The sequence below is a fragment of the Hevea brasiliensis genome, chromosome 15, assembly GCF_030052815.1.
Source record: "Hevea brasiliensis isolate MT/VB/25A 57/8 chromosome 15, ASM3005281v1, whole genome shotgun sequence".
NCBI lineage: Eukaryota > Viridiplantae > Streptophyta > Magnoliopsida > Malpighiales > Euphorbiaceae > Hevea > Hevea brasiliensis.
Window position 1 is genome coordinate 73,457,783 of NC_079507.1, and position 12,667 is coordinate 73,470,449.

A 12,667-nucleotide genomic window follows, 5' to 3' on the forward strand; every position below is an offset into this window, starting at 1 on the left:
AAACTACTAACTTTAATGTAATATTCAGAAAGCATTTCCTTCCCTTTTATCTATTTAATTGAGTTTATTTAATTAGTCATTTAAATCACTTACTGAATTATGACTATTCTCGCAATGTAGAGCCGTCCAACTGAGGTTCCTCTGAAGTTCGAACCAACAACCACCAGGACCCTTTACCTAACAAATTTGGTCACGTCTACCAGTAATTTTCGTACAGGAAACTAATTTGTTCTCATCTGAAAAAAGCCTTAAGTAGACTTATGGGAAATAAAATAAATTTAGATACAGAGCCATCACTAGGAAACCGATTGGTAGGCGTACCCATTTACTGATGAAATTGTACCCACAGAGAAGTTAGAAGAATGCAATGGTCAATGGCAATGCGTTACCACTGCCAAACTCATATCTGCCCACTAATGGCTTTTTCCCATTTTATTTTTTGGAAACAAATTATGCTAAAAGCTTCCATGGACTGAGGAACAAGACAAAATAATCATATTTCCTATGACTCTATTCCAGAGAGCACGAGGACATAAAAAAAATGCAAATGGGGAACAATAACATATTACAGAATGCTTCGACAGTGAGCACAGCTCCAAGCCTTTCGCTATGTCACATCTGGAGATGTTGATCTTATTGCCATGGGAAGGAGGCTGCGAAATTTTTGGCCCTGCTTCTATGTTTCTGTGCTTTCCTTGTCAACTTCACAACTTCCCTTTAGGGGAGAGATCAGATGTAGCAAGCTCTGCGTACATCTTCGATATTTCGTTCTCAAAGTATGCCTTTGCCTGAGGTCTCTTAATCTGAAAGTAAATAGGTTCAATAAGAAGCTGCCAAGTTATTTTCTCTACAGTTTTTATCTGTTTACAGATTTATGGATGAGCACTTGCCTTCATTGTTGGGGTCAGAAGACTATTTTCCATTGAAAATGGTTCTGACACTAGAGTCACAGCTTTTGCAAATTCAAAACCTCGGAGCTGCCAGAATTTTGGCCAATCAATAGAAGGGTAAGCTGAATTCCAAGGCGTAACTACAACAGATTGCCTTATAATTTCATTCATTGCGTTACCTGAGCTTCTCTTCCAACAGCATCCATGTCTGCAAGGACAGCAGCCCTCGCTCTTGGATTATTGCAAAGTTGCTCCAAATTGTCATACTACACTCGCAAATTGGCAGAAACAATTAGCATATAGTTACAGGCATGTGCACATTCCCCATATGCGTCAACCATGCTTGTAAATGTTACTTAAAAAAAAAAACATAAAATAAAATTTCACCCTCAGATAATTCTTAAAGGCAGAAAAATTAAAGATTGTCGAGAGGAAGAATAAAAGTGGCAGGGTGCATGATCTACAAGGACCATTTATGTACAAGTTGTGGTAAGAGATAATGAAATCATTGAAAATAGTAGTGGTTTTACAACAAGAAATTAACTTAAGTGATATATATTAAAATAAAAATAATAATAATTTACAGGTACTTATATTACCACACTTCTGAGACCACTACTCCACTATACCATTACCTGTAGTCAACCTGTGTCTTTTTTCAGTAAAGAACCAAGAAGCCCCTTCTCATGCAAATATAAAGATAGAACATTAATCTGAATCCAACAGTTTCTTTAGGATAAAAATATTGAAAATGTATCAGTGAAAATAAAGTTTAAATTTTACATTTTTTAATGAAGAAAATGCAAAATTTGAGTGCAATTGGCAGCAAGTCAAAATGTCAACAATTCAATTTTTCCTATGAGACTCAAATTTCTAAACAAATGTATCACCTTAATGCCTTCAGAAGCAGCCCATGCTTTCATAATATCTTGGTCCACTGAGACAATTGCTACCAGAGAGGAGTTCAGGCTGTCCCCTGCCAATATAAATATTTAGAGTTAGCTGGCAGAGTATATATATATAAAGAGAGAGAGAGAGACCCATAATTGAACTTCATCTGCCTACCATACACAAAGCACTGGGCAACAAATTTGCATTTAGCATATACATTCTCAATTTTCTCTGGAGCGATGTACTCTCCCTGTGCCAGCTTAAAAATGTTCTTCTTTCTGCACCAACATACAAGTGTTTCTATTAAAATTGCTGAAAGCTACACATGCTCCAAAACATAAGTGCCAAGGTCCAATCAGAAAAACCCTGAATATATAATATGAGTTTTTTCATGAATTCATACTTCATTGGAAGGAGAAAAATCACCTAAGCTTCCATGATTACCACAATTTAAAAATATTTGGCATCTTAGAAATACTTTCTGATGGTGTGTATGGCAACTAAAAGCCCAGTCAAGTTGAACTTGTCTTTTCCATAAGCAAAAGTTAAATGGCTCAATTTATAGTGAGACAGCAAGTGATCTCTGAGCCGCCTAATTCTACATAATTAAAGTTTTATAGTAAAGCTCAAGTACAGTGGTTCTAATGTATATGGGAATCTATGAAATATGCCTTTGATTCAATAATCATCATTAATTCAAACCAAATGCTATCTTAGAGACAATTTCACCTATCAATGATCTTCAGACGACCCCCAGGTAACCATAGTCCTATATCTCCAGTATGTAGCCATCCATCTTCATCAATTACTTCTCTCCTGCATGACATCATTTTGTTAAGAGACTTACAGTCCATGACCTACTTAATACCAAAAGATCAGACCATAGGTAAGGGGAGTACGTCTGTGCTTCATCTTTATGATAGCCTTGGAAAACAATGGGACCCCTTACACAGATTTCTCCACGAGGATAGGGTTGATCCTCAGATGTGTAGTTCATCTCTGGAACATCCACAAGCTTTATTTCTGAAACAGAAAAACAAATTATAATGACCTTATCCAAATGCAAAAGAACGCGTCATGAAATCACAAGAAAGGTAACTTGTTAGGCTGCAATAATACACAGAACTCACCACAGGCTGGATTAGGAGAGCCAACATGGCCAATTAGGTTGTCACCCTCATCCATGGAACTTATAACACAAGAAGTCTCAGTCATTCCATATCCTTCAGCTACACGGCCACCAAAGCAGCTGCAAAGCAAAACAGACACTATCACAAAATGAAAAAGGCAAAAAAAAAAAAAAGGCACATCCCAATAATGGTTAATATGCTAAAATTAATTATCTTACATCTTCAAGAACTCCATGACATCAGGAGACAAGGGTGAAGCACCTGATGCCATGAAACGAACTCGTCCACCAAGTCGCTCCCTTATCTTATTGAACACCAATCTGTCCCACATTGGAGATGGATTCTTGCCTGCAACAGTATTACATATGGCACACTGATAAACATCTAAGCAACAAACAGAACTTTACTTTTGATTGATCATAATTTAATGCTAAAGATTATCACTTTTGAGGTCCATCCCTTGTTGCATTTGAAGTTACTTGGGACACAGCATGCCCCAAAACTTTGAGGTATTGGTCATGTCAAAGATGTTGCTTATTTTAGTGTGTAACAGCTCAGTTAATAAAGTCTCCTGCTCTATATATATAATTAAGGGTAGTGGAGATTACCCTTTATTGTTAGTGGCGGATATATAAAACCTATTTATAGACTTACCTACACATTTGAACTTCTAGCTTAGCCAATTGTGATGCATACACATGCAAATTAGATATCTACTTACACAGCTTAATTGTTTCAAGCACAAATAAAATTTAATCTTCTTGAGCAACGATTCAACCAGAGCTGTATTCTCAACCTTCAAAATCCACCTTTCATACAATGAAATGAATATGACTGCGTTGCAAGATCAGCCTTAAATTCATTAACTGTAATGCTTATCCTCATAAGAGGTCTACATAATATTTCTACCTTCCAAAATTTGCTATCACCTACCAGAAATCATATTGTACTCAGTATAGTGAAAAATGAAATTTCACAATCTAGGTCTTGAATACAATAGGAAAAGCTTAAAGCAAAAGAGATCTTATTAAATACTATTCTCTACCATTCAGAATTGCTTGCTTCTTAGCATTGTAGGCAACACTGAACAACCTTTCCCTTAATGCACCAGATGTCTTTACAGCATTAGTAATACTGCAAATAAAGGTATTTGACTCAATAATCATTCAAAGACAGTAGTAGCAATAAAATAGATTAATTCAGCAGTAATGTTCAGTAACTTCACCCAGCATATATTCTATTATACAGTCGAGGAACACTGCAAAAGATTGTGGGTCTTAGAGCAGCCATATCGTCTATTAGTTTCATATTATCCTGCACACATAGGTTACCACATAATATTTATTGTTCTATAGAAATCAAACTTTACAATCTAATATCACAAGCAACAATATTGCTGAAAACTAAGTTTGCTGCTCCATAGATATGTTAATAATGCACAGACTACTTAACTTGTATCAGAATGACTATGTGAAAACATGATCTGCTTTATCAAGACGGCCATTATGCAAAGCATAATACAATAGTACAAATTCAAGATCTAATGAAGAGAAATGTTTAGTTAAATATCATACTCCCTGGTAGAATCCAACAGCAACTCCATAATATACTGTCATGACCTGGTTTGCCCGTTCATAAATGTGTGCCAAAGGAAGATATGATATGTAACTGGCAAAATCACAAGCAATTCAGCCAAGACAAAGCAGTTAGTTTGGCACTTCAGTCGCAATATACTACATGATAGATAAAGCTAGTGGTACTCACACATCTGAGGGGTAAAATTTAGTAGTAATACTGGCCCCAGCAACATTTGCAATCAAGTTTCCATGGGTCAATGCTGCTCCCTTGAAAAAGTTTATTATTATAATAAAATTGTGTTCCAGTTGCAACACTCAGTTAAACCAATGCCAGCAAACTCTAGCTTGAAAATCAGAAACCTGAAATTCTTGGAGAACTCATATTAATACCTTTGGTGTCCCTGTTGTACCACTTGTGTAGCAAATTGTAGCAACATCTTCAGGTTTTGGTGGGCAAAAAGGCTGAGGATTACTGCAGCCCTAAAAGGCAGCCATTCATATGAGAAAGTGGTTATTTTAGTGATAAGGAAAAACTAACCGCAATATCACGAAACAATCCTGGAAGCAACTTGATAAATAATAAACAGCACTTGATTTACAAGTGAAGTTATTCACCAAAATCCAGATACAGAAATATGAATAAGTCCACAAGAAATCATGTGTTATGGAAGAGGAAAATTTAAGTATCTTTGAATTTCAAGAGGTAAGCTCTAAGTGCATACACAATGCATTAAAGGGAACAATAAGAATTCATCCATAGATCCATTTAGTGGCTTATATTCCATATATGACAGGTATTATAAATTCAACACGAAAACTGATGAAAATATTGCTACATGAAAACACATGTTACCGCTATTATTGCAAAGGAAAAAATCAAGGGGCAGCAGTTAAAACAGAGAACATGAAAATGCAGGGAAGACTTGGAAAAAAATCATACAGGGTGATGTTTCCCTTAACCTTCAAAGAAACTTTTAATAAATATAAATCAAATTATGCAGTATTCCATCTCAGTTCAAGTTCTTCATAAATGCTAAAGAAATATATTCAGAATGACATCAAAATGGATTTTTAAGTGTCATGTTAGGTTCATATTAAACTTTTGGAATAAATCGTTGGAATAAATAATCTCAGCTCCCCTTAGGATCAACTAACCATGTGCTTTAACCTATACTTCCACCTTCCTGCACTTTTTTGTGGGACCTAACAGGTCAAGGTTCCTTTTATATACCCATCAAAGTTGTCTTGAAAGAAAATCATACACAGCACTTAATGGGCTCTTCCAGAGAGAGAGGGAGAAGGAAAGCACATACTTTGATAGCTAATAGGTTTGGAGTAGAAGTTATTCAACAATAAGCTTCATTTTGTTCATGTCATTTAAAATAATCAAGGGCATCACGACAAGAAGGGATATGCAATTACCTGGCTAAGAAGTTTTGAATATGTTATAACTTGAACTCCATTTGATGATGGAAGAGATGGCATTTGATCATCCATCCCTCCAACAACCTGTTTAAGAGGAAAAGCAAATTAAAACACTCAAGACCAAACTTGGTATCTGTATGGAAAATAAACCATCAGATTTACTAGCATTCTGTTCAAAATCAAGAAAGATCAGGCAGGTTTTCTTACCACAATCAGACATACAGTTGAAATTTCAGATAAGAAACTCAACAACTGCAAAATTGAAGGGATACAGGTGAAAAATAGTGCAGGAGGAAACTCACAATAATTCGTTTCATAAATAGCATAAAAAGATGATACACAAAAATAATTAGTGAAGTAAGCTATGAGCAGTGCATAGAACTAATTCAAAAAATTAGGCTGCCATTTTGAGCATTAAAGGGATAATAATGCTAAGAGGTGGAAAGGTTAAAATATACAAACTATATTATGTGAATTTTCTATAATCAAAACAAGAAGCATAAAGACTCCCCCACCAAAAACATGCCCACAAACACAAAGATAAATAAGTAAAGAACAGAAGAAAAAAAATGGTGTAAATTTTCCAATGAAGCTTAAATTTGCACTCTAAAGCTACTAAAGCAAACAAGTGTATATATATATATATATATATATATATATATATATATATATATAGACAATCAAACATTTAATTTCAATTTTTAAGAAAAGAACACTTTCAAAAAGTTTGTTCTTTTACTTTTTGCCCTTAATCTTTCCATCGAAGAACAGTCACAAGAAATTTATATCTTTGGTTTCATAAACTCATTCCTTAAAGAGGAGAACTTTACCCCTAGTTGAAGGCACCAAGAGTACATCATGGAACACAATAAACCCATTTATTTAACAGAAAATGTGATACCACAAAAAGCCAAACTGTTAAGTATATGAATTGCTCTTCATAATGCTTTTGTACTATTGAGTTGCATTTTTCTTTCCTTTCTTGGTTACAAGTCAAGGCATGCACACCATTTCCTTTTATTCATCCTATTAACCATTATTCTTGTTGGTTCTCAATTGAGTTGGGGAAACTAATTATTGGCTTGCTATGCGGAACTTTTTGCACGCTAAAGCATGAAAAGATTACTTCAAGACCGCCTAAGAAGAGCATAAATTTAACTCACAGGGGTCAAAGTTTGGGGCATACAAAATATAGCCCGTACATCAGCATGATTTACAATATACTTGACAGCATCTGGACCTATAGAGAAAACAAGAGTTGATTTTAAGATCCAAAGGAGCAGGCAAGGAACAAATCAAAGTCTATTCTTAACAATTGACGGACCCAGAGTGTCATATAAAGGAACTGATATATAGGAATATGCAGAGCAGGCATGATCAACAATGATCCATTCTGGTCTGTTGATAAAATATAATCCGATACAAGATCCCTGTCACATTGAAACCAATAATAATCAGGTACTGAAAAGGACCGATCAAAGAATTCCAGTTAGACATTTGCATGGAGCATGCAAATGTAATTGAGAAGCTAAATCAGCACCAAAAGGACAGATCAAGCTTATTTTTATTTTTTTAGCACATAATTGCTGTTTGGATACTCACATTTGGCATTCCATGATACACTAGGCCAGAACCTATTGCTGTCCGTGCAGTACCTGCTTCTCCATATGTCATCCATTTATACCTAGGATAAATTAATCAAAACAGATGAGATAACCTCAAAATAGTAAACTTAATTTAGCTTCATATGGGACTTACTCTCCACTTGTTCCATCAACCCGAATTCGTGTGCCCAGGTAATTGTAATCTCGGAAAGCATCAACAGATCGCCTACAGTTGCAAAGTTGGAGAAAACATTAAGCTTTTAAACAGAGGTAAATGAACGCTCTACATTTGACACAGGCAAGTCAAGTGGAACTTAAGGAACTTCAAGCATAAATAAGTCAAGAAAAGAAAGGATTCTTACACAAAATTATCATGCATTGTACCAATATCAGGATGATCGGGAAATCTGCTCACAAGCTTCAAAGGAGAACGGATAGACCTGCCAGGGAAAAAAGTTAAATAAATAGCACCTAATAAAATCTCAGGGCCAATGCAGATGAAGTCAAGAAGTTTGGTAAATATATACCTGTATACGTTCCATTTTCCTGTCTGTAACTTCTCCGGAAGCACAACACTGTAACCTTGCTCTGCTCAGAGTGCAACACCAGCATTGACAGTATTAATGTATATATACACAACGATAACATGACATTCAAAAAGATATATACACAAACCAAAAATATGCAGTCAACTAGGAAGAAACGCTTAGACTATTACTGTTGACATGTGCTTTATGCTATATCATAGTTGTTGGACCATGGTCAACTATTTTTACGACGTTCTGCTATACAAAGTATTTGAAAGAGGCTGTTAAAATATTCAAAGAAAATTTTGAAGGCATTGATCATGCTCACCTCAGAGATTTAGGAAAGGTGTGAGAAATATTTTGTGCGGCGTGTTGACAGTGATTTCTTGTATTGTGATGGAAGAATGAAAAAATTTTAATGATAAATACTTTCCAATACCAATGATCAGGAATAGTATATCTTTTGGCGTTCTTGTAATGTTCCTTCTTGTTCTGTCAGAGAGGTACCTGAACTGATATTTAATGGGATTGAAGAGCCCTTTATTCTCCTTTTAATATTTTCTTTTCTCATTTTGTCACAAGGATAGCTTTCCTCTCAATTGTACTAGATTTTCCTCCTCTCTCAACACACACACATTTCTATTAAAACAAAGAGTGACAGAAATCCCAAACAAAAACTGCACACATATCCCACAACCACAGACTTCAAAATCTAACAGATGACTTTATAATATCTACTTGATCAAATGATTGAGCTGCTGCCCACATCCTAAGGCATCTCAAAATAAAAGCCCAAAACAAACCCAGAAATTAATATTGTCAAATTATTAAGAGGGGAAAAAAAAAAGATATGATGCAAAGAACACAAACTCCAAATAAAAGTGATCTATTCAATAAAAAAATAGTTATCGATCTTAACCCCTCTTTGGATTGAATGCAGCATGGTTTATTAATGTATCATATCGTATTGTATTGTATGGTTTTCATTGTTAACATGTTTGGACAGATGGTATGATACAAGATGATTTAATAACCTTTTGATTAAATGGCATGGTATTGTATAATAAATATAAAATTACTAAAATACCATAATTGCCGTTTTAAATATATAAAGAGTTGTTTTAAACGTTACTTGCACTGCAGCACGTATAATTTCGTTTAAATTATTGAAAATGCATCTACAAGTTCTTAATCATTTGCCTATTACATAATTTACCTTCTAATATAGGTGCAAAACTTTATTTAAAATTATTAATAGAAACAGTGGCATTATCAAAATCAATAAAAAAATATTCTTAGATGAAAAATTCATTTAAAATATTTTTTAATTAATCTAATAATATTATGAACTGCGTATCTATTATTAAAAACTTTAAAGAATAAAATTCGTCATAAATATATATATATATATATATATATATATATATATATATATATATATATATATATATATATATATGAATGGTAAGAAATAAAAAGAACCTGTAATGTGAGAGGACCGACATATGTGAGAGATTGAAGATTTTCTTATCAAAAGGAGAGATTGAAGATGAGGACTAAGGAAAGAATATAGTATAATTGGAATTTATAAATTGGGTAAGTATAAAATTAGAATGCAAAAATTATAAACCATCTAAAACCACTGTAAAATCATGATTACAACCCAAAACCACCATTCCAGAAACAATCTTCACAAACAAACAAATAGCATTACCATACCATTTACATTATAAAACCATGGAAACCATCATCCAAACAAGCTGTAAAAATAAACAAAATAATATACTTCTAACTCGAACCAAAATAAGTTATAAACAGTGAACAGTGTACTATTAATAATGATTGTAGAGAACGCTTTCTTCAAACAAAGGAAACTCTGCTTTCCACATCCCACAACTGATCCGACACAAAATAGAAGATAACATACAATAGGCCACCAAAATAACAAAAGATCTTACATTTTTAAGGTTAGCCGTCCAATCAATAAAATTAAAAGAAGGGCACAAAAAGTGCAATTCATACGAGAAGCACATAAACCACCGCCTAAAAGGATGGATCTTTTTCAAAAGTGAAAGGCCATGCTATATATACGCATTGAAAAAAAATATATATTGTATTTGAATAGAGAAATAGAGGGTTACCGGAGAAGAACTCGCCAGCCGTGTGGTTGAGACGGAGCTGAGAAGGAGAGTCATCGGCGGCAATAATATGAGCATTAATGGCTTGAATGCGACGTTGAGCTGAGTCCATACTACTTGGATGTATCAGTAACTTGATACTGTTAGCAGCAGCAACAACAGACCTCCAGCAAAATTATCAGTTTTTTGTTGTTTCGCGGGAATCAATAGTGAGAATAACAATGATAAGAGATAAAGAAGAAAGAAAAGGCAAAAGGGGCACGCTTTTTTAGGATGAAGATTGGGTTTCCTACGATCAACACATCAAGCTGTTGAGACGATTAAAAAAAGAAAAAAAAAAAAATCTTTCCTTTCTAATATGAATATGTGATTGCCTTCAAAGTTTTGGCCGATGTGAAATTCCAACTGCCTGCAGCATCCGATACTTGGGTCCATACATGACTAGTTGCCTCCCAAATCATTTTTTCTCTTTTTGAAAAATTATAAAAATATTATGGAATTTTAGTGATTTTTAATTACAAGTATTTTTCAATTATTTTTTCTAATAAAAATATTTTTAAAAATAACTGGTGAAGTACATATCACATGTCTCTACTTACAAAAAAAAAATGATAATTTTATATAATTTTTTAATTAATTTGTTTATTTAATGTGTCAAAAATATTTTTTTTTAATTTATGTATTTTAAAATTATGTGTCTACAAAAAAAAAAGTAACACTAAAAATAATAAATTACAATATATAAAATTTAATTATATAATTAAATTATTATTAATCTAATAATTGGCCCTAAAAAGAACGTGGGAAAGCGAAAGAAGGTGACGCAGAAAAGGTCAGAATCTAAAAGCTCTGCAACTTTAATGGCAAAAGGGGCCCTCCCATCCTATCCCTTTGATTATTAATAAGGAAAGCATCTATCATTTAAATTTACACAAATGTAAAGTTATCATTAAATTATTATTTTATTTTGATAGTGTTCAAGCAACGTAATATTTTTAAGATGTATGGTTTGAATTGAAGGAAAGCAATGGAGAATGGAGGTGAAGAGAATTTAATTTAAATCAGAAAAATGATTGAATTAATTTAATTTAAAATTTTATTTTTATTTTTTGATAATTAATTTGATTTGGTTTTTAGTTTTAATGAATTTGGGTTATTTGATTAGTTTTTTTTTTTTGAAAAAAAAATAATTCTTTTGAGTTTAAAATGAGAAAATATAATAATTGAAATTAAGGCTGAAATAAATTCAACATAAGTAAAAGAAAGGTTTAAAATGAAATTTAAATTGAAAAATCAAATTTATTTTAATTTTCTCTCTAATTTTAAAAAATCATTAATTTAATTTATTAACATTTAAGACGAAATTGACAGACACTCAACCTAACTGGTGCTCCGGGGAGAGGTGAACTTTATAGGTTTGAATTTTGGCGTTACATCGATAAATAGGAACCAAATATCAACAAATTATTTGTTCAACCATTAACTGCCCACTTGATTGTTTGTTCGTATCAACTTTTTCTCCCATCTTTACATGAGACAAGAGGCCAACATCAAAACAAAAGGGAGGGTTACCTGGCATGAATCTCTTACGAGAGCTTGACAAAAACTTACAAGAGAACTCACAAGCCACTAATTGCCTAATTGGCTTCACAATAGACATGGTTAATCATCACATCTCGTTGCGATTGCCTACTGCTACAACTTGAGAGTGTGACTAACATATCCTTCTTGGGTCATCCTTGATCCTGGTCCCGTTGATTATTATTTGTGTACATCAGTATGAATGATTTATCATCTTATATTAGATCCTTTATCTTTCTGTGAAATTTGTGAGCTTTTTTAAAAGAAAAAATTTAATTTAATTTTTATATTTTAATAAAAATAATCACTTGATCCCTCAATTTTAAAAAATATATTTTTAATCCCTTCGTTTTGAATTTGTTTAACTTTATTATTTCTCCCGTCAAAATCAAACGTTATTAAAAGGTGGAAAGGCTAAAATGCCCCACTTCTTAAAGTGAAAATTAATTACAGAAAAGAGAAAAATAGAATTAGATATTAGAAATTGAAATCCCTAATAATAAATTTCTCTCTCCCTTTCACTTTCACGATTCTCTCTCCCTCTCACTTTCACGATTCTCCCTTCCTCTCACTGTCGCAAATCTGTTGGTTCTTTAGGTTCGGTTCACTTCATTGGTTTGATCCTTCAGTTGATCTTTTTGGTGGGATCGTTCGGTCTAGTTTAGTTTTCAGTTTGTGGTCCTGTGGGAGATAGCAGTAAAGGTGAGTTTTTTCCTACTTCATTGTTGTGGTCCTTCTGCTCTCTTTTTGGTGTGGTTATTTGTGGGTTCCTTTACATGTGTTGCTTTAAATATTATATATTGGTTTGAATATGTTGTTAGTGCAAATTGATTGTTTACTGTGCGTGCATGTACTGTAATGTGGTAATGCATACTTGGATTCTTAAAATTTGACATAAAAAAGG

General features: G+C 33.3%; 1 protein-coding gene across 3 annotated transcripts; it reads right to left on the bottom strand.

Moving 5' to 3' along the window:
- Positions 1-363: 363 nt before the first annotated feature.
- Positions 364-10,644, bottom strand: LOC110673174 (long chain acyl-CoA synthetase 6, peroxisomal). 3 transcript variants are annotated; one of them, XM_058136403.1, is made up of 23 exons: positions 10,186-10,644; positions 8,045-8,105; positions 7,880-7,957; positions 7,672-7,743; positions 7,516-7,597; positions 7,238-7,343; positions 7,077-7,153; positions 6,121-6,165; positions 5,911-5,997; positions 4,879-4,968; positions 4,676-4,755; positions 4,486-4,579; positions 4,137-4,225; positions 3,957-4,045; positions 3,130-3,259; positions 2,912-3,030; positions 2,681-2,804; positions 2,511-2,597; positions 1,956-2,059; positions 1,781-1,866; positions 1,070-1,156; positions 891-977; positions 364-803 (listed from the first exon to the last, which is right to left on the bottom strand). In XM_058136403.1, the coding sequence occupies exons 1-23, from the start codon at positions 10,292-10,294 to the stop codon at positions 705-707; spliced, it is 2,082 nt and encodes a 693-aa protein (XP_057992386.1). In that variant the 5' UTR covers positions 10,295-10,644; the 3' UTR covers positions 364-704. The 3 variants fall into 3 exon arrangements, with proteins under 3 accessions (XP_057992386.1, XP_021691909.2, XP_057992387.1); XM_021836217.2 differs by lacking the exon at positions 10,186-10,644 and adding an exon at positions 10,003-10,082; XM_058136404.1 differs by lacking the exon at positions 6,121-6,165.
- Positions 10,645-12,667: the final 2,023 nt, after the last annotated feature.